This window comes from Pleurodeles waltl, chromosome 1_2 (assembly GCF_031143425.1).
Source record: "Pleurodeles waltl isolate 20211129_DDA chromosome 1_2, aPleWal1.hap1.20221129, whole genome shotgun sequence".
Lineage (NCBI taxonomy): Eukaryota > Metazoa > Chordata > Amphibia > Caudata > Salamandridae > Pleurodeles > Pleurodeles waltl.
This window is the reverse complement of record NC_090437.1, coordinates 890541483-890567782: the sequence shown is the minus strand read 5'-3', so window position 1 is coordinate 890567782 and position 26300 is coordinate 890541483. Positions and strand designations below refer to the sequence as shown.

Sequence of the window (26300 nt, the reverse complement as noted above, 5' to 3'; positions counted from 1 at the left end):
CCACCTTTTATTTAAAGGATTATTTATGTACAAACAAATAAGGTACAATAAAAACAACAACGTATTATAAGCAGAAAGGTTTACAATAATTGTTGTGCTGTGTGCCAGCAGTTGTCAAATGGTGCACGCGAGTGAGAAGAACAACCCAGAAATACCCTCAAATGTGATCTGTATAAAACAGCGATAGACTAAATGACGGCCAGCAAATTGTTACATTCAAAGAACATTTAAAGCATACGTGCACATATACATGTGTAACTTAAGAAGAATCGGAGGGTTTCATGGCTGGACATCAACATTTCAAAAAACGACTTTCCACCGGATCTTGTTGACGCCTTTTGAACCCAAAAACAGCGATTCCAGGGTCTTTATCAGGATAGGCTACGTCTGAGAGCACATATAGTAGTTCTGGAAATTCCATCAAAGAGATATCTGGAACATTAGAGGGTCTGGGTGCTAAGAGAAATTAATATATGGCATGTCCCAGAGAGTCTGGATTGCCCGGGTCTGAATAGAAAGTTAAGGGACCCACTCTGAAAAGCAGAATCAGCTGAACAAAAAAGGTCCCACCAGGCCCAAGTTGCAAATGAGAGGGAAGCTGAATAAATCAGCCTGAGGAGTGGACTGAGATTTGAACTGATGCATTGGTCATCGAGTAGGATGTGGCCAAATTATGCGAAGAGATGAATCCTGCAGTCAACTTGTCTGCACAGGCACCTTTTTCATTCGGCTGATTCCACTATTCATTGTGGACTTTTTTCTTTTCAGTTCGGGCCCAGGCACTCCAGACTCTCCGCTACTAAAGGTAAACTTATACTCTAATTTGACATTTGTTTTGGAATTCACAACACTGCATTTTAATAGTACGTTTATGATAGTGTAGTCTCTGCAGTCAGGGCAGATAACTCCGCACATAAAACAATATGACATGTCTATCTTTTTATGTGAAGCATTCTTCTCCCCTACTGCGCAATCTCCGCACTTGTAAACTTACTACTGAAATGCAGTTTTGTGAGTTCTAAAACAAACGTTAACTTCGCAAAAGTGTATGTTTACCTTTGTGAATCAGGCCCTCCGTTTAGGCATGTTATAAACGTTATTGAACACATCCGGCTCAGGTATAGGGAAAATTTCATGGAACACACTTAGCTCTGGTATGGGACAAGCGTTATTGCACACTCCTATCTCAGGTACGGGCCAAACATCTTTGCTCATTCCCACTGCAGGGACTTCACTCCTCAGCTTTCCAAACTTTAAGAGGGAGCCTAAACCCACTGATCATAGTGGTGAGTCCATGTCAAGACAACCTTCTCATTTTAAAAGATGGGGGCATTTAACTATGGTAAACCGTTTGAATCCGAGGAAACCTAAAGAACCTTTTAAGATTAGCCGTCATGGCACTTCATATAGTTTGTGTTGCATTTTAATCCTCTGCGGCCTTATTTGGCCAGTTCCTATGTAACCTGTGCTGGACATGATCATGATTGATCAACAACAGCACATAAACAACACATCGTAAGTGCCTCATTTATCTGTGTAATGTAACACAGACAAGCCTTTGACAAACACATACTTCTCACAGAATTTATGTGCTAAAGAAAATTTTGCAGATTTTACATCAACCATTATTAGGTATAGCAAACAATGTAGTCACTGGTTTAACAAATGACAATATGATGATGGCCACTGGTGAGAACCTTCTTCAATAAATTTTGTAAACATCAAGCTTGTTTCACAAATATTTCTTCTTGAGTGGCATCTTTAAGCTACCACAGCCATCGTATACTTTATTAATTAATTTTTGCTCTGTAGGAAAAGTGAAGATGCCTGGATCATTTTTAAGATGCACTTGAGCAAATCCTTTTAAATTCAGTTTATACGCGATCACCCTAAAGACCCTCCAGACATTTCAAGATTTATTGAGGTTCAGACTTTGCAAATACTATAGCGATGGCTCTTGTAGATCAGAAATGTCCTTCTTTTATTTGAACAGCTCTAGCCCTCGGTGAGGTGCTTCTCTAAATACCAAAGATAGAGTGGAGCCTCTTTCTTGGCAATAGGAAGGCTGCAGTTGTCAAGAATCTGCTTCTAATCTTATATACAAGTATACAACATTTACGTAATTTCTATCATGTAATTATGTTAAATTTGTTAACAAAGTAATGCAAAATTGTTTGAAATTACGAGTAATTACATGAAATGCAAATCTGTCTTCTAGTGTTGCATTCTAACACAAAATGCTTCCTTTCATCAATTTTTGATGCAAGAATCAATTTGTGCTAATAAAAAATACAAAATACAAAAAACAAAAGCACTGTGAACAACATCCACTAACATAATGCATAGTTCCTCACGTTACGTGAAATACGCTGGCGTAATTTATTTTTCGCTCGGGCCTTATATTGTGCAAAGCGCATTCTGCCTCCTCAGCAGTCCAAGTAATACATCTTTGTCAGGGAGGATTTAGGATTGGAGTTAAATGGTCTTTAGGCATACCTTTTTCTAATCCTAAAATGTATCATTCATTGGAAAAGCTACAATCGTACTAAAACACGGTATGTAATAAGGGTCCCTTTGAATGCCAAAAACTGCAAGCCAGTATTAAGGTAAAAGTAGCAATATTGTCAATAAACACCTATGATTGTATGTTTCTAGACAAAAAGTATAATCTGAGATTACATTTTATGCTGCGTTTCACCATGCTTTAATTGTTTTTTCTGAAAATGCTTCTGCAGTCTGAATGTGCTACTCTCAAAGCTTTTGCCCTATGCCCCCCCTATAAGGCTGTTTTCAGAGCCAAACCAAGCTTATTAAAATGGAGTTGCCATTCATGAGTCATTATTTTCGGCTACCAAATGGGTGAGATAACATGTGAAACCCTCATGCAAACAACTTACAGAGAGGGCTGTGTGCCATGCATTTTCCTTATTGCTTTATTTACAAATGCTTCTGTTTAGTTATATTGCTTGCTAATACTTGCTTCCTCTCTGTTTCTTCTGCCATGCTGTGTGGATGCTTTTGGCACACAAGGCCCCCCTGCCGCCCCCTAGAAAGGAGAGCTTTCGCAAATCATCGTCAATCAATCAGAAGAAGGTTGAAATCTATGACCAGTCAATAACTAAACAAAACCCTCCTGATGTTATATATTCAATTAACAAAACTGCCACTCAAAGTGCAGTTTATTCTGCAGAATCTAGTACAATAGTATCTCATTCAGAAAGAATTCGAAAATCACTGACCTCATCTCCAGGTAAAGGCATACAAACTGCAGCTGACATTAGAAGCAGCTCCCATCAGCAAGAGAGTAGAGTTGATTCTCAGGAACGCAGAGTTTCTACTATGAAACTAACCCTAGCAGGACTTCCAGCCAGTAGCCGCCCTCTCAAGTCACCTCCATCTGCACCAGAGCCTGAACCCACATTCCTGCCTGGCACTCCTTCACCTGCCCAACATCCTCTTACTGAGACCCATACAGCATCCCTTTCAATTAAGATACTTCCTCCTCCTGATACAAAGGCAGTGCCCAAGCCTAGAAGCCAAGAACATCCACCTGAGCTTTCTCCAGACAGTTCCACGACGCCTTCCAAGGATGCTGGACAAAGGTCTACAATTGCTTCTACTGCCCACTCCACCGACAGTCAAGTGGTATTTGCAATATTTTAGTTTTTCACTGTAGTCCTTCCTTAACTAGTTTAACCCATTTCTATTTAGATTCCTCCCATAACACTGAGTGGGTGTCTTTTTCCAACATCAAAGTTTCTGTTGAAGAGTGACATGAACTAACAAGTGCATGTTTGATTTTTTCATCTACCTATTCACTAATTTAGTGACTAATTTTAATTTTCATATAGTTACTTACATTGCAGATCACAACCTAACAATAATTATAAAGTAGTCCTCTGAAAGTTGCCTGCTTAATATTTCTCAAAAAGTTTGTTTTAGCATAAATTGCACATAGGGCATATAGGAAAGTTAAAATAACTTCCATTGTGATCTTTCAAAGAAGTAAATACGCATGCGTTCCATTTAATGATCATATGAAAAGTTACATGCTTTTGTTTTAAACCTAGTTGTAGTGTTTTACTGAAATGGCAATACTATATGTTATACCTTATCTTCTGTTGCATATCTATTGTGTATCTTTAATGTGGAAATAAAATATTACTGTGAAGTGACAGAAAAAAGGACGGGGAAAATGTTTACACTTTTTCGTACTTGCTCAATTCCCAAAAGTCATTTATTTTACTATTTGCGCTTCCCACCTCTTTCTCATTTATAACCACTATGTGATTTGCTCAGTTTCCCCTTGTCACCAAAAGGTTTATTTTGCATTAAAAACTGCTCACTCTACTTTTTGGTCGGAAATTGAGCTAATGTTGTTTCGTGCTGCTTTAAGAGCCAGCATGATTCCAGTTCTTACTTTCGATATATTTTTTCCATGATTAAGGAAGCATTGGTGTTTTCCATAGTTGTGTAACAGAAGTACTAAGAAAAATGTGTGGCTACAGGCTCTTGTATGCAAGACTGAACCATTTTGGATCTACAACTCCTGCTGATTAGAACATATGGCCCAAGTCACATACCCCCTATATAAAACAACAGTATTGTTCTCAGGACAAGCTATGCATGTAAAACTATTAGCCCATCACCAATATGCTTGGTCTCCAAAAATGTATCACCTGTGGTGACCAAACAACTTGCGTCTTACTTGTATACCCTCCATCTCGTGGTATCCCTTCAGCAAAGGTGTTGATCCAAGCCTTGGGACTGAGACAACTTACATGGCAATGTGTGGTATTTTACTGGCCTTCGTGGATGAAGATAAAGTGTAGTGCATAATTCCATAATTCTCAGTAGGTTAGAGCTCTATGGATATATACCACCCCGGCTCGAAGGTGATTTACGTAGTGTCTTACCCTGTGTTTTCACCAGGGGAGAGTGAGTTTGTTTTCCACTCTTGGATCAGGCTTGACATGGACTGTCTCTCAATGCTCCTCTTATTTAACATTGTTGGACTTGGCCCTTTTTGCAGGGTTATCCCCAAACCTTTTGCTTTCTTCCTCCTATTTTTTCTGACCTGGTTTTTGGTGTTAGGAATCTGGGCACTTTACCACTGTTTGCCAGTACTAAAGTGCAAGTACTCTCTGTCTAAATTGTAGTGGTGATGGTTTATCCATGATTGGCATATATGATTTACTGGTAAGTCCCTAGTATGGTGCACTATGTGTGGCCAGGGCCTGTAAATCAAATGCTACTGGTGGGCCTTCAGCACTGATTGTGACATACACATGCGTGGCTCTGTAAACATGCCTCAGACCTGCCACTGCAGTGTCTCTGTGTGCAGTTTTGAACTGCCTATTCGACCTGGCAAATGTACTCACTTGCCAGACCCAAACCTTCCCTTTTACTATATGTAAGGCACCCTTAAGGTAGGCCCAAGGCATCCGAATGAGCAGGGTTCAATGTATTTAAATGGTAGGATATGTACTGGTGTGGTTTACATGTCCTGATAGTGAAATACTGCTACATTCGTTTTTTTCTTATTGCAAGGACTAATTCTCCCATAGGGTAACACAGGGATTGCCTTGAAACATCTCTTAAGTGTCATTTCCCATTGGGAGCAAATGGAGATTTGGAGTTTGGGGTCTCTGAACTCATACTTTAAAAGTACAACTTTTGGTGCAGTTGTTTTTTGAATTGTAAGTTTGAACATGTCCCTTTAAGAAAGTGGGCATTTTCTTGCTTGACCATTCTGTGCCTCTTCCTGTCTGTGGAATACATGTCTGGATCAGGATGACAGTTTGGCTGTTTGGGGATTCACTCTAGCTAGTCCCACAAAGGTAGCTGAGGTGTTCCCTTCATTCTCTGATGGGCCTTCCTGAGCTAGAATGGTGGGAGGAGCTGACACTTGCACCTGAATAGGAGTGTGCCTGTCCTCACACAAAGTGGTCTCCAACCCCCTAGAGAGTGTTTGGGGGAGGGCAGGGAAAGACAGAGGGGGTCATTCCGACCCTGGCGGTAAAACCCGCCAGGGCCGTGAATGACAGAAAGCACCGCCAACAGGCCAACTGCACCCGTCGCACCCCTGCAACACCGCCGCTCCATTCGGAGCCGGCCTCTGTGTTGCAGGGCCTTTCCCGCTGGGCCGGCGGGCGCTCCTTTGGCGGGCGCCCGCCGGCCCAGCGGGAAAGCCAGAATGGCCTCTGCGGTCTTTTGACCGCGGGGCGGCCAAATGGCGGTGACCGCATGGCGGCGGTCAGAATGACCGCCAGAGTCTTGTGCACTACATAGACTCTTTTTTTGAAGTTTTCCTACTTCATAGACAGAAATGAGTAAAAGCACTGGACATCTGACACCACAAAGTTAGAACACTTCTGGACTGAGGACATTCTGCCAGGAAGAAGAGCTAAATGCTGTAGGAGGGACTGCCACTCAACCTGCTGCTTGCTGTTTCTGTCTTGGGAATGAAACTTTGCTTTCTACATCCTGCTTTTCAAGGTTCTCCAAGGGCTTGAACTGAGGTTGCCTTCTGTTAAGAAGTCTCAGGGGCATTAAAGAATTCACCTGCCGGCATCTGGGCACTCTTGCTGAGAGTCCAGCCTTGCCAAGTAGTGCTAAATCCAGTTCCTTGCCATTGGAAGTGAGCTGTGGTGCAACTAAAATGAAACTAAGCACATCGACTCCAGAGCGACTTTGAAACCGGCGCCACTTGCCAACTCCACACTGCTGCCTGCACCAGAGCCGTGGTCCTCACTGAGTGCAATGACCGACACCTGCAACACAGGCTCGATGCTACCACAGCACCTCCAAAGTCCCACCACAGCATGAGTCCCGAGTGCTGTGTCACCGACATCCGTGACACCTGACCCCAACTCCGCTGCATCACCTGTGGCCCTGTGGTGTGATTGCGACCACAGGCTTTACATCTTGACCTGCTGGTTTCATCAACCGCGCCTTGTCATAAGGAACAGATGCCTCGCCAACGATGCTGCATCAACTCCCATTCAACCGCAAGTAACCAACACCTCACCTCCTGTTCCTAGCAGTAAGGAACCAATACCTCACCTCTCCGGTGGCAGTAAGGAACTGACACTGCACCAGCTTCAGCGACGCCTCACCTCCCTGACTCCGTACGTCTTTGTTTCCGCATCATTTTCCAAGGTACTGTACCTGGGGTCCGTGCGACTCTGTGACAGGCCTGCACTCTCACGTGAGTGGCATCAGAATATTGGGAATGATTCAGTCAAGACACCATGATAGCCCCAATTGGAACTATTGTATTTCTAAGCGCTATGCTAAGATTTTATCTTTGATGGTTTGTATCTTCTGTACGTTGGATTTTTTTGTTTTGGTCTTGTTTCACTCAGATAACTATTGGCTATTTTTCTAAACTGGTTTGGAGTCCTTTTGTAATGTTTTCACTGTGTTACTGTGTATGTTCAAATACTTTACACATTGTCTCTAAGATAAGCCAGACTGCTCGTGCCAAGCTACCAAGGGAGTGAGCAGGGGTTATCTTAGCTGTGTGGCTCCCTTACCCTGTCTGGCGTGAGGGTCCCTACCTGAATAGGGTGCAAACCACTGGCAACTAGAGACCCCATTTCTAACAATTGATTTTCAGTTGCCATGAGTTCACTCCACTTGATCTTCCACTCATTCCATGCCAGTCCTTTCCAGAGAACACCCATATGTCTCTCTTGGGTTTGTTTCAAAATATTTCATAACATAAAAGTGTGGACGCATTGCAAGATAACAAGACACATTTGCCATAGCTTGGAAACTCTTTCTCCTCAAGGTAGTATTGTAACTCCTGGATTACTATTTTCAGATTTACACTGGCCAGAATTGAAGTGTGAATTCTTTGGGTTTTTAAGTGGTTTAGTCACTATGGAGACTTCATTGTGGACGCTTAATTGCAATGAAAAAGAAAAACTGTTATAGTGTAAAAATGCAGCTTTTGATGACACTAGCCCCACGGAAACCATGTTGTGGTGATCAGGGTTGGTGGTGTCATTTGCTGTTCCATAGTTCTGCAAAAGAGCAGTATAGCAATGGGTTAGTAAAAAGAGGTCACGGACCGGCGCAGTAGTGTGAAGTGATTTTAGATTATATTTTTTCTTTGTCATTATGATTATATTATTGCTGATCGGAGACTGCAGAGATCAAACTATCCTCTGGTGTTCTGCTAATCCCTGGTTGTGGAGTTTAACACGTATTTCTAAAGGTTTGCGTTATTCCTGCCAGCAGTAATTAGCCAATATCTGTGCCCTTAGAGCTGGTGGAAACATCTCGCTTTCACTCTGTATTTTCACAGGCCTGCCACATGGCTCTTTAAAACATTGGCATAATGTTGAACCACTTCCTGCTAGATTTCTTCTTTAAAATGTTAGGTGTGAACGCTTTTTCCAAGAGCCATAAAATCTGCACTAGATAAGGAATCCCTCCAGGTAAACCTCGAAGTTTGCCTAAAATATTTTGCTAATTATTAAGATGCTGCTTATGCACACTGCTTCTTGAGCCTCTTGATATTCCACATGGCAATTTTTGAAGGACAAATCCATGAAATAAAAGCTCCATTTGGTGCATCTCCCCAAAATGTGATATCCATATGGAAATAAATCACAACAGCTCTCTTTGCTCAATTGGTGGTAGCTTTTGTTTGGCGGAGCTAATGCCAAATGAGAGGTACCACACAACTCTGCAATCTTAGCACTGAGAGGCAGGGCAGGGACTGCTGCTGATGAAAATCCTGGCTCAAATATTTGGTGATGTATGCAGGCGGCTTTGGTGGATCTTGTGTACACCCAGTGGTGTGGGTGGTTTCTGAGGCAACCCCACACACCCATCAATGAGGGTCCAGAGAATACCCCTGTCCATGGTGAAGCATCACATATCCCCCCTCCGCCCATGGGAGACATTCTGCCTCTGCTAAAACATCCTTTTCTGTCCAGGGGAGTCGGTTCAACATTACCTTCCAAATCAAGATAGCATGTCTTATTGTTTTATTGATGACCTTCAAAGTAACAAGACCCTTCTAAGCCTAGCACAGATACTGCATTTGTGGCACAGCATAGAAGATTCTAAGTTTCCCTGTAGTACAATCCATAAAATGATCTCTTATTTTCCCTTGACTTATACACTAAGAGGAATTGCCCTAAAAACCCATCATTAGGATTTGATGCGTCTGCCTCATTCAGAGGTGTTTTTGCCTCAACATTGGCTTCACACGCTACAGTGGTGCTTTTATCATTAGATTTACAGAAGTATTAGGCTAAGCTAAATTAGAATGTACATTTGTTGTAAGTGTGATTGTTCACTAAACAGATGTTGGGTAATTGGGCTACTCTAAAAAGTAGGTGTTTACTATAGTTCCGATTACCTTATTTCACAATCCTTAAAGCACATTAGCTCCTTACACCGGTATCATGTAAAGATCCACTCTGTGCAAACACCATTCTTCACACTTGAAGTGCAGGTGGCCCTACTTTGTAATACAGATGGAGACCCAAGAACGCTCATTAATAGTGAATGTGCATCCATTGTTTCTGCACTCATTCATTCCAAATGGTGAGTGCCTAATTTTCATGGACGTGTTCACCAAGCACGTGAATGAAATGCTATTACCCTAGACAGATGCTTCCATGTACAAAGGACTGGGGTGCCAACTGAGACCGCCAACAAATGGAATTTATTGAAGTAGGATTCAATACATAGTGCTGTCCGTAAAGGAAAGGGGCTCTGGACCACTCCCAAACATGGGGTTAGCATCTATCGAGTGCACCCCACATGGAAGGGAGTAAGGAGAGAGAGGATCTTGTCCCATATTCAAACCATAGTCGCATAATCGCACACCACGGAGCAGTCAGCTTGAGATCGTTTTGTAATCGGGTACTTGGCGCCAGTGCTGTGTGCAGCCTGGTACTGGATAGGGTAACATGGCCCAGGTCAGCAGCACAAACCGCAACTGTTTGTGAACACTGAGATTTACTATTGCAAAGCTAGTCCTTTTAAAGCTGCAGCAAGAAAGCTGCATGAGAACTTTTTCATTTAAATGGGTTTTATTTAAACAAATGAATTGAACATATTACGAAGTCGTACATCGGCGTTATTAACATCGTCAGTGTAAATCCGAGTTATTACATTTAATTACATAATTGTAAAAAGTGTTGCTTTGGCATTCTACTTCCATTAAACTCGCACACATCGTGCAGATAACCAAGCTATATTAAACATTTTACAAAACATTTGACCTATTTTTGCGACGAAGTTGAATTTTTGATTCACGAAATTCGACAACATCTTTGGGGTAGCTGCAGTTTCAAACATTGTAACAGCACTTCGACTGTCACCACACTATCTAACAACACATGGTAAAATGCACAAAACGTGCATCCGGAAATTACACTCTGCCCAACCTTAAATAGACACCAAATACGATTAAAGATAAACTCACAGTAAAAAAATAATAGAAACATGCCGATTTTTGAAGAACTGCGCAAAGTTTTTTACATTGCAGTTATCATTACTTCACATGTGGTGTCACATTAATGAACTATAGCCATTTATTTGTGTTAATAATCTATCTTGGAACAAGATTACCTTATCTCCTAATGTGATATAATATGAGCTCAAAGGGAATGCTGAAGTAATTTCTATGTAAAACTCCACAATCATTTAAAACTGGTGGGGATGTTTTTGTTAATTTGGTAACGTTTTCTTAATTTTTTTTTTCTTTGAAAATTAGCTTGGAAACCAACAAATAACCACAAAGGTGATGGAGGTAATTTCTTCACAGTCACGCAGGCAAACGTCGGTGGAAGCTTCTGCACTGCCTCCTCCTGTCCCCTCCGTGCTTCTGGTTAACAGAGACTCCTTATCTCCAGAGAGTGGCACCTGCCCAGAATTACTCACTTTCCCAACGCTTGATGATTTTGTGCCTTCACGCTTCCTTAGATCCCACGCACAATCCTCTTACAAATACCCCTTCCAGGCTCTTGGAGATATGACCGTCCGGGACGAAGCAGGCTCAGCTAGCGTGAGTGAGTACTCCTCCCGCACAGTGAGTGAGTCCTCCACGGCCATTCTAGATGAGCTGCAGACATGTGACTATGACACTACTGACCGTTCCGGAACACCCTCCCCCACCTTGAGTCAGACGTCTGCAGTCACAGATGGCACCACCGTAACCAGCACCGCTACCATCTCTCATGTAATTATCCTTCCTTTATTGCCTCCTTCTCCATAACTTGTCAGACTCTAACATTCTCCTCTGGAGGAAACTAACACTTACCCATCACCTTTTTGTTACTCACAAGCGCATGGTTTTCTCTTCTTTATTTTGTAATAGGCAGTTAGTTGTATGGTCAAGCCCAACACGCTGACGATGCGTTTTTGACTCATTAACGCCAAATATTATTAATCAATTGGCTGTGCAATTCTTTGGGTGTTGTCAACATCATTGCTTCTTTTCAATACTTTAAAACTAATCACGCAGATTAAGAAGCAATAATGTCATCGTGGCAACGCTGTCAAGTTTATGGGACTGAGCTACAAAATTGTTTTTTATCATTTGAGTCTAAACTGAAAATCGCATTCCTCAGCCTTAAAAAGGAAAATTAAGGTAGAATTGTCAAAGTATTCTCACAGGTAATATACACGAAGTGTCCGCATCAGAATTCCATGATCCCATGAGGAATTTACTGTGTTTGTCCAAACATTTTTTTTTCAGTTTTATAAAATGCAGCTGTTACCCAAAGGATGTCCTGCCACTGAAGAAGAACTGCAGGATAATAAAAACAAAATGCCAAAATAACATAAAGAGCGAGTTACTATCTGGAAAAAGTAAGGTCTTAAGTAATCTTGTAAACACTAGATGATTAATTTCTCCGCTTAACACCATCTCTTTCCATGGATGCCCAAACTGAGAAGGCATGGCCACCAATAAATACTCTTTTATATTGAGCAACCAGAATTCCTGCTGAAAAAGTAAAAGAAAGCTGTGTGGTGTGTAGGGTTGGAATTTGGTTCGATTATAGATTGGCCAACTTGGTGGAATGCCAAATGAGCGAAAAAAAGACATTTACGTAAGACCCTTTTTTCACTAGGCAACCAATGTAATTACACCAAAAAAGTGAAATATGGGTGCATCTTTTGAGGCCCAAGAGTACGGCCAGGCTCTTAAGCAGCTGCTGTCTCGCTAATACACCTTTAGGGCAATTTAAACTAATCACAGTACATTAGTTAATTCTAGATACAATTGTTGCCTGAAAAACTGCTTTTGAGCGTTGTGGAAGCAGAAAAGAACACATTTTTCTGAGCTTCCTTAAATAGAAGAAGCAGGAAGAGATAACTTCTCTAACCTAAGATCTAAGAGAAAAAGAATTATCAAGGTTGACTCCAAAATGTTACAGTACTGGATCCAGAGGGGAACTCCGTTCTGAAGCCACCAGTATCTGTATCAGGCTTGTTGGGATCCACCTAGGATAATGATCCTGCTTGTATTTGTATGGTTTTTTAAGGTATTCTCCTCCACTCATAACAACACTACAAGCAAAAGAGGATTGTGTGTGTGTGAGTTTGGCAGATGTGGGATTTCTGAAAAAAATTGCCAGAAGTGCCGTCTGCCTACTTTAGAGTGTAACTGTGCAGTATTCATCAAACTCGAAATCACCTCCTTAGTCCTATAGATCATAAATCTTAGTACAACCTTATTGTTAGATTGATTGAAGGATATATATTCAAAGTTATGCAGACTTTGTGCCATGCTGTTTCCAACCATGAGCACTTCGCTGTCTGCTCTGTAGTGCCTACTTAAACAGCGCTGCAGTTGTAGGTGGGGAATCCCGTCAGCAGGTTGAGAAGCAGAGCTGTGGCCCAGGGGGCATGCTCTGTCAAAAAAAAAAAAACGGCAATCACTGCAGGGCAAATACCATTGTTAAGAGTGAGTTTATGTTTGCCACAGGGGTAACTGGCTGCAAATAATATTCAAACAAGTCTACAGTGTTTTATAATATAAATGCTTAGGGTGTTTCTAGGCCATCTCAAGCTACGTAGAAAAAGAAACTAAGTGACTGGTTCAAAGTTAGTGTTTCCTATTGATGCTGCTTGTATCAAACAAACTAAGTATTGCAGGCAGCAAAGAACAACTCACTTTGTTGGGATAGACTACGAAAAGGTTAGATATATTTCTTTTCAACATAGATCTTTGTTTCAGTTAGCTACACCATACATATCAACAATAGCTGTGAATCTTACCTATCTCTTCCGAGACTGGCTTCAATGTCACATAGTACCTCAGAACCCTCAGCCCCCGTCTCTGGATCACTCTTCAGCTTTATGCTTGGCATGGTAAGGACTGTGAGCGGTAAGTGGGAAACAAGAACATGGGAAATTTACTGATAAACAAAAGCTGGAATAAAAGCCAAAGGCTTTATGTGACGTACCCCATCATCCACAGCACAACAAATCCACAAACACACAGATGTAAGTAGGCTTTAATGTTTTTTACTATACATTGTGCTCTCATTTTAGGTGGCTTGCTCAAACTCGGTGCACAGTGTTGCTTTCAACATTATTAGTATTATTAATGTTCTCAGAGCCCTGATAGGTCTTATGTGTGAGACCTGGATCAATAGTCAGACTAAGCTGAGATTAGACTTTGTCAGCTTGAGATAGAAAGCTTAGTCCAACCAAAAATATTCCAGTGGATTTCAAGTAATTTTTGAAGTTCCTTTCACTCAAGCAGGAGTTGGTCATGTAGGCATGAGCAACCTCTTGAGAAGACAACTTGATTGAAGGAAAAGATCCAGCCAAGGACAGTTTCTCAAGAGACCAAAGCTGGGTATGGTGCTCCTATTTGTAAGTGGTCAGGTTCTCCCAGTCGGTTCACTGCTGGATAGCTTACCTGAAACAGCTAGAATGAGCTGCTGGTGGTACTGGAGAAGGGTTCCATGACCTTGCGTCAGAAGCATAAAGGTGTAAAATAGATGATCTTGCTGTTGGAAAAAGAGCTGGTAGCTATGGCTTTAGAACTGATGCAATAATTGCTTGCAGGTAGTTCTCTTGATAGTAGTTCTTCAAATGTAAATTCCTTTGAATGACTATTGTTCACACACAAGGAAGAAACAGGTTTGATACGTTCAAGTGAGTAGGTGAGATCCCTTAGTGGAGTCATTGGAGATAGGAGAGGTATTCTAAATGGAGACAGTCTTTAAAAAGGAGTGCTACAACAAGGATTATGAAAACCATTCAGTGCATTTATGTCACATCAGCTGTACTTCACGTTTTCTTTGACTCTGCACCAAACTACAGAGCAATGCACTGGATGCTACTTTACAACAAATATTGTGTATCTGGTACAGTTTGTAGAAACAAACTGGTATTCTGTTGGCCTCCCCAGGGAGTCTCAAGCACTAAAATGGTGCAGTCTTCTATTCCCTCTTGGTGACAATGACTGACCACCATCTATCAAGACTTTACAGAAGAGCGTACATCAAAAAAAAGAACCTGCCAACCCCCCTCCCCCAAGCCATGTGCTACAGTTCTAGTTTCCCCAAAATGCCTCGTGAGAGGATTTTTGTTAAAATGTTCTCTGGCCCTTGAGCCTTTCCTGTCAGATGCTTCAAAGCACCCAACACCTAAATGTTGGTAGATGGGCACAGGCCTTCAGTAGATGGTGTGCAGAGTTTTCATGTCTGTGCAAAGGTGTACTGCAAAATGCAACAGGCTGCATAACAAGATATCAAAGGTATTTGTAAGTGATTTAAATGGCCATGTTAAATTCGTACTCTCGAGTAGCATAGCAAATGTCAGTCCTCAATATTATTTTCCATATATCTAATTTTTCTGTAGCTCTTCCTGTAGATTGTACGAAATTAATTGAATATGTCTCATTGAACTAGCATTCCCTTCTTGCTTTAGAGCACATCATTCTGGAATAGTACAAAAGACAATCATGGTTCTGTGTCCCAGAATGCCTGTGAGTCCATATTCAAAGAATTAATATTCTCATAGCGGTCCCTTATGAGCAAACAGATGGAAGCATATAAATGCTTTAGGTAAATGCAGAAATATTTACAGATAAATATGTTTTAAGGTGAAACTGTATGTGCATGAGGTCTCACATGCGGGCAACAGCAGAGAGGATAGAGAAAGTTATGTTGCTGTAATGCATTAAAGAGCCTCATATGTTCCTTAATAGTCAAAATAAATAATCCAGCCAAGCTTTATGTTCCAGCCCTGTCAGTACTCATGGATCGCTCTCAATTTTGATTTATCTTTTGGACACTACAGTATACTCTGTGATGCAGAGTAAGAGTTTAAAGATCCAATTGGTATTCATAGCAAAGTCCCACAGATGTGTTTTTTCACTTGTCCTGCACAAGCTGCTGCCACCTTGACAGGCAAATCACCACCGCTATCCCATTTTAGACCTTGAAACTGCATTAAGGTGTGCTTCTTTTAACTTTCAATGCATCTCCTTGGGAACAGATGTGTCAAGATGTTGTTGGTTTAATAAACTGAGGGTGCTTCTGGAACATCTACAGAGAAAAGAAGATCTCTTAAAAGAAATCCATACAGGAAACTGCTCAGTTTTAAGGTCATAATATTATAGAGGGTGAAGAGGTTGTCTTCTATCTCTTCTGGGTGAGAACAAGGTAGCCTGGGGATCACAAGGTAATTATGGGTACCCTCCCCCTAACACACTCTGACTTCTGCCTCACCCCATGCGTAGCGACAGTCGGACAACAAAATATGTTTCACATCAGACCAAAAAGCTCCAGGTTCTCTTGTATTTCATATTTTGAGTACAGCTTACTTATCCAAGAGAAATAAAAGCGTATTTAGGTCTGGTGTATATATGTATCTATTTTATATAATGTGTGTGTGTCTTTCAGCCAGCCCTCTTCATCTATTAGTCTTTTGTATCATTCACATTTTTATTCCACCACCTACAGCATGGGGCAGTGGGTCAGCCCACTTCAGCCACTGGCTACCTTCACTGTGAATGACAGCAATCTGACCTTTCGCAAGGAGCAGTTCCCTTGAGTGCCAGGCAGTACTTATTGCAAGGTGTATTTTTTGAGATGAGAAAAAAATACTTTTGGTCTTAGCCATTTTCTTATATTTGTTAGGGCCCTGCAGGGCTTTGCATAGAACATGACCAAATAAACAAGAGTTTCCAAAGCCAAAAGGCTTGCAAACGATGCCAGACATATTGATTTTGCTAATGCTTGTTCTCCTTGCTACAAGAATACTGTTATAAACACATTTCATACCAAACATAGACACACGTAGTGGTTCATTGTTTAAGAAGTGAACAATTTAAATCAAACACAAGAACTTAGAAATGGAACGAAGCATCCTCTGTTGGTAAATGTTGGAAGAAGCACACCCCATGACCATTCACACATCACACATCGCCCATCAGTCTTGCATGAAGCAGTTTCATCCTAGAACTCTAACATGCACAGGAAATTCGGGTAAGCACTTTCAAACTGAGGAACGCTCACTTTTTTCTTTTGTGTTTTCAGGCAGATGCTCAGTATGATATCATAACTTAAAGACAAAAAGAACAGATAAAGGACGGAATGCTGAACAATGTCAAACATTCAACCCAAGTCAGAGATCTGAGCCTAAATCCATAATTTTTTTGCCCAACATACCACCCAAGGTTGACAAACAAGTGCTGACCCTGTTCCCAAGTGGAACAGTCCAGCCCGAACTGCCAGGCCAGGTCCTCGCTGGTCCCGAAACAAGCATCCCGGGCCTGGTTTTGGTATCGCCACTCATTAGCCAGGCTATCTTGAATTCACTGACATAGTGAGCCCGGGACCTACTTCTGGGCCTTGGTGCACTTAGGGTGACAAATGCTGAAAGAACAGATGATGGAATGAATGTGAACAATGTCAAACATTCACCCCCAGTCACAAATCTAGACCTAAATCCATTGGTTTTTTTTGTCCACCATGCCACCCCAGTTTGGTCCCAGCCATACGCAAATCAGTCTTGACCCTGCTTCCCATGGGAACAGACCAGACCCAACTGCCTGGCCAGGTCCTCCCTGAACTGGAAACAAGCATTCTGGGACCGGTTTCGGGGTATCACCCCTCATTAGCCAGGCTAGCTTGAATCCAGTGACAATAAGCTCAGTAGCCGTGTTTGGGCATACCCGCCACACTTAAACTGATGTTTCTTTGTTATTTTGAAAGTGTCACTGTTGTCAGCAAACAGTGCTTACCAGGCAAATGCCCACCTCACCATCTGTGCATTGAGTCGTGGGTGCATCCCTTAAAGAGCGTATCCAGAAGACGTGTGCAAATAGGGTTCCAGAGTAGGAGTCTTTGCTGTCATTGCTTGATGTTAGAAGGCAGGGCTGCAGAGAATTAATTCTGTGCATACAAACCAACCCAAGAACACTTATAAAAACATCTGGAAATATCCATATGCTGAGGGAGGGCCAAGAGGGAGCAGAATATTTCAGGCTAGAATTATGTTACTTGTTTGTGGAAGCCAAAAAAGTCCTCTGCTTTTATAGTGGCTTTGGCAGTCAGTTCTATAAATTAATGTAGGCAGCAAAACTCCTACCACCAGTTCTAGTTTAGAAGACCCGAGGACCTGTAAGCAAGGTCTCATTTCGAGATTTGAGGATGTACAATAGCAGGGCATGTCTTCTAAATGCATCCTCCAAGAGCCCAGCGGCCAAGCCATTCAAAGCCCTTTGGTGTGTTATGGACAACAATTGATATGGCATCTGGTATATGAGAGTTCGGGTTTTCTCCCCGCTCTTGAAGCCTATTAGCCACTGCTTAGTGATAGATAAGAAGCTATTCCTTCTGTACTGCTACAGGATGTGTTTCACTGTCATTAGCAGGACTGTTTGGATCCTAGTCAACTTTCCTTATCCTGGTGTTCTGTTTTTAGTTTTCTCCATAAACCTCTTATCTTTTTCAGTATCACTTGCCATTCCATAGGTGTAACAACAGCCGCGTGGGGGGGGCTCCATTAGCTAGGGACAGACAGATGGACAGTGCATAGAGGTCCATCACAATGCTAAAGACGGCCATTCAACCAGAGCCCTTGAGAAGATTGCTGAAGCAGGGGCTGTGCGGACATGCTGTGGAGATTTAAGAGTAGCATCCGAGGACTCAGAATGCATTAACTAGACAGTAGAAGAGTTATTCGCTGCATTGACCTTACGTCAGTGTTTTATAGGCAAAAATGTTCTATAAGCAGCCTGCAGACACGTCTTTTTAATTAGCCAGCCAGTGGCATAACAGTGCTTGTTAGAAATTGGGTCTTTGGTTGGCAGTCAGGTTACTCCCTGGCCAAGCAAGGACCCTCACTCTAGTCAGGGTAAAAGAGAATTACCCTCAGCTAACCCCTGCTTACCCCCTTGGTAGCTTGGCACGAGCAGTAGGCTTAACTTCAGAGTGCTAGTAGTAAAGTATTTGTACCAACACACACAGTAACTTAATAAAAACACTACAAAATGACACAACACATTAAAAAGCAAAAAGAGTCTTCATGTAGTTTTAAACACACACTAACACTGTTAGCATGAAAATGTAGCTTGGGTGCGTCAAAAATAACCCCACATGGGCGAGTGTGCGTCAAAAAAGGCTTGCAATACGTCGATTTCACTCACTCACAAGACCTTGCATTGTTTCTCCTTTTGTCTGGTCGGGCGCGTCGTTTCTTCTCTCCGCAGGAGAGCGATGTATCGATCTGGTCAGCACTCTCGGGTCCGGACAGGCCTTGCGTTGTTTTTACATGCCCAGCGGTGTTTGCTTTGGAAATCCAGCTGCACGATGATCCGAAAACCACGCAGCATGGGTTGAGATCTCACCAGTCTCCATCAGCGATGCTGCGTGTCGTTTCTCCAGCTCCATGAGTCGATTCTTCGGTCGCGTCGCTGGCGAGCGTCGATTTTCAGCTGCGAAGCCGGCGGTGCATCGATTTTTCAGCTGCAGATCGGAGTTGCGCCGATCTTTTCCCCACACGGCGCTCTGTGCTTGGATTTCCTTTTCTTGAGGCTGCCAGCTTCTCCTTTCAGGGTCCCAGGAACTGGATGGGCACCACTTGGCAGAGTAGGAGTCTCTCCAGAGACTCCAGGTGCTGGCAGAGAGAAGTCTTTGCTGTCCCTGAGACTTCAAACAACAGGAGGCAAGCTCTAAATCAAGCCCTTGGAGAGTTCTTCTCAACATGGAAGGCACACAAAGTCCAATCTTTGCCCTCTTACTCTGGTAGAAGCAGCAACTGCAGGATAGCTCCACAAAGCACAGGCAGGGCAGCTCCTCTTCCTCAGCTCTTCTCCAGGCAGAGGTTCCTCTTGGTTTCCAGAAGTGTTCTAAAGTCTGTGGTTTTGGGTGCCCTTCTTATACTCAATATCTCCTTTGAAGTAGGCCTACTTCAAAGCAAAGTCTCTCCTGAATGTGAAATCCTGCCTTTCCCAGGCCAGGACCCAGACACTCACCAGGGGGTTGGAGACTGCATTGTGTGAGGGCAGGCACAGCCCTTTCAGGTGTGAGTGACCACTCCTCCCCTCCCTCTTAGCACAGATGGCTCATCAGGAAGTGCAGACTACACCCCAGCTCCCTTTGTGTCATGGTCTAGTGTGAGCCCAACTGTCAAACTGACCCAGACAGGGAATCCACAAACAGGCAGAGTCACAGAAATGGTTTAAGCAAGAAAATGCTAACTTTCTAAAAGTGGCATTTTCAAACACAAAGTCTTAAAATCAACTTTACTAAAAGATGTATTTTTAAATTGTGAGCTCAGAGACCCCAAACTCCACATGTCCATCCGCTCCCAAAGGGAATCTACACTTTAATCAGATTTAAAGGTAGCCCCCATGTTAACCTATGAGAGGGACAGGCCTTGCAACAGTGAAAAACGAATTTAGCAATATTTCACTCTCAGGACATATAAAACACATAACTATATGTCCTACCTTAACCATACACTGTACCCTGCCCTTGGGGCGGCCTAGGGGATACCTTAGGGGTGTCTTACATGTAAGAAAAGGGAAGGTTTATGCCTGGCACGTGGGTACACTTGCCAAGTCGAATTTGAAGTTAAAACTGCACACACAGACACTGCAGTGGCAGGTCTGAGACATGATTACAGAGCTACTTATGTGGGTGGCACAACCAGTGCTGCAGGCCCACTAGTAGCATTTGATTTGCAGGCCCTGGGCACCTCTAGTGTACTACTGTACTAGGGACTTGCTAATAAATCATATATGCCAATCATAGATAAACCAATTACATACACATTTTGTAAAGGAGCACTTTCACTTTAGAACTGGTTAGCAGTGGTAAAGTGCCCAGAGTAACAAAAACAGAACAATTCAAGTCCAGCACAAATCAACAACCTGGGAAAAAGAGGCAAAAAGTTAAGGGAGACCACACCAAGGATGAAAAGTCTAACAGTGCTCATATAGTATTACTGCTTTGGAAAAGCTATGGTAATATAATTATCCTGAAACTATTTCACAAAATGTTGTGACACTAAAGTTTTAGATAGGGTAGGGTTCCCTTCCTCTGCAAAGCCAGACATGTCATATGAAAGTGGTTCCCAGCCTGTGGTCCAGGTACCCATGGGGTCAACGAAGCCCCCTCAGGAGGTCACTGTCTGCTTAGAAAATTAAATAATATTAAAGGATTAGGTCCCCAGCTTTCCGTAATGACTCAGTGGGGGGTCACCGGATTCCAATAATGATTCCGTGGGGGTCCCCGGGTTCCAGTAATGATAAAGTGGGGGTCCACAGAAGTCAAAAGGTTGGGAACCACTGTCATACGACATAAACTGGAATGCTGCAAGACAACTGCTTTTGTAGAAAGTATTGAGGTACAGATGTGGCAGACTTCAATATTATAATGCGTCCATTACTTACCGGTAATGGCATTACTACTAGTCCTACTCCCTTGCCTTCCTTTCCAAACCAATGAGGCTCCTTGCCTCCCATAGACCCCTCCCTTCCCCTTTAAAAAGTCCCCCTCACCCCCAACACCACCTGTACAGAAACAAGCCCAAAACAGCAACTCAGGCGTCCCGTACCGGGAGGGCAGGCGGGAACGGAAAGTAAGGCGAGGGAGTAGGACTAGGAGTAATGCCATTACCGGTAAGTAATGGATGCATTACCTCCCGTCCCTCCCTCGCCTTCCTTTCCCAACCAATGAGATGTAGCAAGAGAAACTCAGGAGACGGACACTGAGTTGCAACATATTCAATCACAACAAACCAGGACACCAGAAAAGAACACCCCTATTGCAACATAGATGACAACACTCGGTGAACCAATACCAACTCCAAACACCCCAATTCCGCAATTCTGTAATAACGAACAAAAGTGGATGGAGAGGCCCAAGTAGCCACCGTGCAAAATTTCATCACAGAAGCGCTCTGTAACTCAGCCACCGTAGCAGCCATACGTCGAGTAGAACGTCCCTGGACCCCTTTCAAAGAATATGCCAGCAAAACCATAGAGCGAACCCAATGACTCAAAGAAGCAGTGGACGGTTTCTCCCCTTTCCGAGCCGGACCAAAATTAACAAACAACAAATCCCTTTTCCGGAAAGGAGCAACCACCCTCATGTATTCCAACAACGCCGTACGCACATCCAAAGAATGCAACCGAACCTCCTCAGCCGAGGAAGGGTCGGGAAACAAAGCAGGCAGAATAACCTCCTGCCGAGCATGGAAAGTGGAATTCACCTTGAGAACAAAAGAGGGAACAGGCACAATAACAACCCGATCCGGAAAAATCTTACAAAAAGGAAAAGTGCAGGCCAAAGCCCCCAACTCCCCCCAAACTCCGGGCCAAAGTGATGGCCACCAGAAAAAAAGTCTTCAACGTCAGATGACGCAAATCAAAGGTCTCCTGAGGCTCAAAAGGAGGACCAGATAAGACCTCCAACACCAATGAAAGATCCCAGGAAGGAAAGGAACGCACCAGACAAAGAAACAAGTTAAGAAGGCACTGAAAATATCTAGGCATCAAATGACCCTCATCAGAAAGATTACGCCACGGACCCCAAAAAGCCTGAATAGCCGCCCACTGTACCCGCAGAGAAGCAACAGACAAACCCAACTGAACCCCATCTTGCAAAAACTGCATCACCTCAAACAGAGAAGCCACTGTAGGATCCACCAGGTGACACTAACACTTTCCACTGCCGATCATAGGACAGTAATGTGGAATGACGGCGGTAAGCCAGCAAAGTCGAAGTCAAAGGAACCGGAACCTCCAACCCCGTCAACCCCCGCTGTTCAACTTCCAAGCCGTCAAGTGCAACCACCGCAATGACCCCAGAGGGAGGCAAGGAAACTAGGAGGAGAGGGACAGAGAGGGAGAGCCCACATCGGACCGGAGGCCATCAACCGAAGCAACGGAAACCAATTTGCCTGCAGCCAATGATGAGTGATCAATAGTACCCTTGCCCTTAGTAGACACACCCTCGCCAGAAAAGCACAGAGCAACTGGAAGGGTGGGAATGCATAAAGAAGACCCCGAGGGCAATGACACGACATCCCATCCACCGCCCAAGCCTGAGGGCAACAAAAGCACCTCATCTTCACATTCTCTGGGGAGGCAAACAAATCCATCACCGGAATACCCTACAATCGAACCAGACGATGGAACAGAGACAACCGGAGGGAAAAAACTTGGGAGGACGAATGACCCGGCTCAACTGATCCACCCGAACATTGGCCACCCCTTGAATGTGCGTGGTCCGAAGAGACAGAACCCACTCCTGAGCCTGTTGACGTAAGACTTGCCGACCAAGTTGTCCATCCAGAGAAAAACATCCATGCCCCGCAGGGACACCTGAAAATGCACCAGAGCCAGAAGAACCGCCTTCAACTCCCTCCAATTCGAGGATCGGACCGACTCCCGAAGAGACCAAAACCCCTGGACCTGATCCGTCCCCAGCCATGTGCCCCATCCGGCAAGACTGCCATCGGTCGTCACTACAACAGGCATTGAAGGAGCCAAAGGCACCCATAACCGAAGATGAGCTGGCACCAGCCACCAACCCAACTCCCTGCGAATGAACCCCAGCACAAGAATCCTCGCCTGAAGAGAGCCCGGAGCCGGAGACCAACGGGAGGGAAACCAGTTCATCAGGCAAAGAAGATGAAACCACGCTCAAGGCAGCAGACAAATCACCAATGCCAAATGACCTTGCAGATGCAACCACTGAAGAACCCTGGGAGCCCTCTGCGACAAGACCTCCAACATCTGTGACTGGAGGCTCAACAGTCGCTTCTCTGACATAGTCACCAATCCCTGTAGAGTCAGAAATCGTGCCCGATGAAAACCAGATCCTGGGAACTAACCAAATCTGACTTCCCCCAGTTGACCAAAAACCAGTGATCTTGCAGGACCAACAAACCCCTTGCCACATGAATCCCCAACAGAACCCTGCTGGGAGCCTGAATCAGAATATTATCCAAATACGAATGGACAAACACCCCCTCGGAATGGAGAAGAGCCAGCAGTGGAGCCAGCACCTTGGTGAAAATCCTGGGAGAGCACTTGAGGCCAAATGGAAGCACACATAATTGAAAATGGTCCCGGCCCACTGCAAAGCAGCGGATCCTCTGAGAGTAAAGGGCGACTGGAACATGCAGGTAAGCATTGTGCAGATCCAGAGACCCCAGGAAATCCCCAGGACTGATCAGAGGTAAAATTGTCTGAATGGACAGCATCCGGAAATGCACAGTCTTTATCCAGGAATTCACCCATTTGAGATTAAGCACTGGGCGAAAACCCGACACCTTTGGAACCAGGAACAAGACAGAATAAGCACCCTGTCCTCTTTCCCCCACAGGAACTCAGGAGACGGCCCATTTCAACAGCAAGTCCCGGACACCCTCCAGCAATGCCGCCATCTTGGCACAGTCCACAGGCAAGGGCGTGGGCGAACCCCACCTATCTGGAGGAACCAGGTCGAAGTCTATGGCATAGCCATTTTCCACAATGTCCATCACCCAGCGATCGGCAACATCCCCCGCCAAACGGGAACAAAGTGCCTCAGTTGACCCCCCAACTGGCCAACTTCCAGTCCCACAGTGATTGTCAGGAACCTTTCTTGAGGCCACCCCAAACAGAAGGACCAGATTTCTTAGGAGAAAAATGGGGCTGAAAACAACGTTTCCTGGAAGAAAAAGACTTGGAATCAAATTTGGGAGAAGAGCGAGAATGCTTCCACCAACCCTTGCCTGACAAGGAACCACCTTTGTAAGGTAAGGCGTGCTTCCTCTCCTTAAAAGCTTTGGAATTCATGGAAGGCAATTGATCCCCAAGCAAAGTGTGACCTTCATAAGGAAGGCTCAGGAGAACAGCCTTCTCCCCTGGATCCGCTTTCCACATCTGCAACCAGAGAGACCTACGGGCCCCAATCAATGCCCCAGATGCCAGAGCTGAAGTGCGGACCACATCAGAAGACATGTAAGCCAGTAACCTGGCCTCTTGCTCCATAACCACCAGCAGCTCCTAACATTCAGAGCCCTCCTGCACAGCCACTGCAAGTTTGTCAAAGTCCTGCACCAAAGATTGGGCAGAATACACAGAGAAAACACCAGCCCTGAGTGCTAAATTCTCTGCAGCAAAGGCCGTCTTCAGACCCGAAACCACCTTCCTGTCAGTGGCATCAGCAGGAACACAGTCCTCAGGATTGACCACAGTCTTTCCAATCAAAGTAGCCAAAATGGAATCCAGTTTAACAGAAGGAGGTAACATCTCCTCCCCCTCCAGCAAGTACAACTTCTTAAGAAAATGAGGAACCTGAGATTTGTCCACATCCTTCCACTCACGGAAAACCAAATCCTTAACCGGGTGCAGGAAAGGCATGGCAAACCGGGAAGCCATAACATGCTGCGGAAACAAGTGGGAATCCTCCCCAGAAGGGTGAAAAATAGGAAAACCCAAATTGTCCCCAACATGGGCCAGAGCATCCCACATCTCCTCCCTGGAGAAATACTACCCACCAGAAGATGTAGAAGGAGCGTCATCATCCGAGGAAGAGGACCCCTCCACCGCCCCGAGGGACAGGAGGCAGAAGAACGTCCAGGTCGGGGTGCCCCAGCCTGAAAGGCCTTAGACACAGCCACCTCAATCATGTCCTGAACCTCCTCCCTGGACATGAGAGGAGCAGGAACCCCCAGCGCAACCTGGTGTCCACCAGGCATCTGAATGGGAACTGCGACATCCTCCCCCTCTGAGGAAGAAGAAAACACAATCCAGCGCAGTTTGGAATGACCCTGCATCGACATGATCCAGGTAGAAATGCACACCAAAGAAGCCCCAACAGCAGTCAACTAAAATAGGGGAGAACTCCCCCCCCCCCCCACAAGCAGCAAATAAAAATGGCACACCAATCAACACAAAAAGAAAGAAAAACGTGGGCAGAACCGCCGGCCATACCGTAGCTGCAGGAAGAGGACACAACCGGTGAATCAGCCCAGCAAACTCGAGGAGAAGACCCGGAAGTGCAGCCGCTGCCACCAGATAGCCACCCGACTCTGTCAGCCAACCTGGAAGCGGTTTCCCAAGGCAGCTCAGCCGACCTCCAGGAAGACACTACTGCTGGGAACCCACTGTGAGAAGCACCGCACCCGCCAAGAGTCAACACGAAGCTCCCCCAGGCCCTGCCGTGGAGGAGAAAGAGAAAGTAAGTCTACCGGGCTATACAAAAAAGAACAGGAGGTGTTGGTGGCGGGGTGGACTTTTTAAAGGGGAAGGAAGGGGTCTAGGATAGGCAAGGAACCTCATTGGTTTGGAAAGGAAGGCGAGGGAGTGTATGTTATCACAAATATCTTGTCCTGAACACTCCCGGTGCTTGGAATCAGATTACCAGAGAGGTCAAATGCAGTGCAAAAGGTGAATCCATTCAGTCAAGCTTGAAATTAGATCTCAAGTCTTTTGCCTTCGGCGTGAACAGACTAGCCGAAGACCACATCTCCATGACTGCGTGTGTTGAAGTCTCTGTCGACATCTTTTTCCCCACTCTGCGTTCTTTGCCTCCTGTCTTTCCCTCCCCAAAAGCTGTCTGCACTACCTCCCATCCTTGCCCCTTATTTCCTGATGCAAATCTCGCCATGCCACAATGCTCAGATTTGGAAATCACTATGAAACAAACTCTAGTCTGACAGAGGGAAAGGCTGTCATTCAAAAACATGCCACATTCTTGCAATTAAAACGTTTTTAAGTGTTGCTCTAATAAGCAGAGAAAGGTGTGTTTGATAGCACATGTTCTATTAATTGCTTTTACTGTTCCTTTCCCCAGCCTGAC

The 26300-nt window shown here is 44.3% G+C and overlaps 1 protein-coding gene across 30 annotated transcripts in view; it reads left to right on the top strand.

Annotated features, from left to right (window-relative positions):
- SORBS2 (sorbin and SH3 domain containing 2) overlaps positions 1-26300 on the top strand; it is a 673099-nt gene that overhangs the window by 374565 nt on the left and 272234 nt on the right. For 12 of the 30 annotated variants that reach the window (XM_069199913.1, XM_069199887.1, XM_069199806.1 and 9 more), the window contains 2 exons: positions 3031-3645; positions 10745-11209. The exons of 10 other annotated variants lie outside the window; for them this stretch is intronic. In XM_069199913.1, coding sequence (XP_069056014.1) covers positions 3031-3645; positions 10745-11209 — 1080 coding nt within the window. The remainder of the gene's footprint in view (positions 1-3030; positions 3646-10744; positions 11210-26300) is intronic. 8 more of the 30 variants (XM_069199974.1, XM_069199984.1, XM_069199966.1 and 5 more) reach the window with 4 other exon arrangements.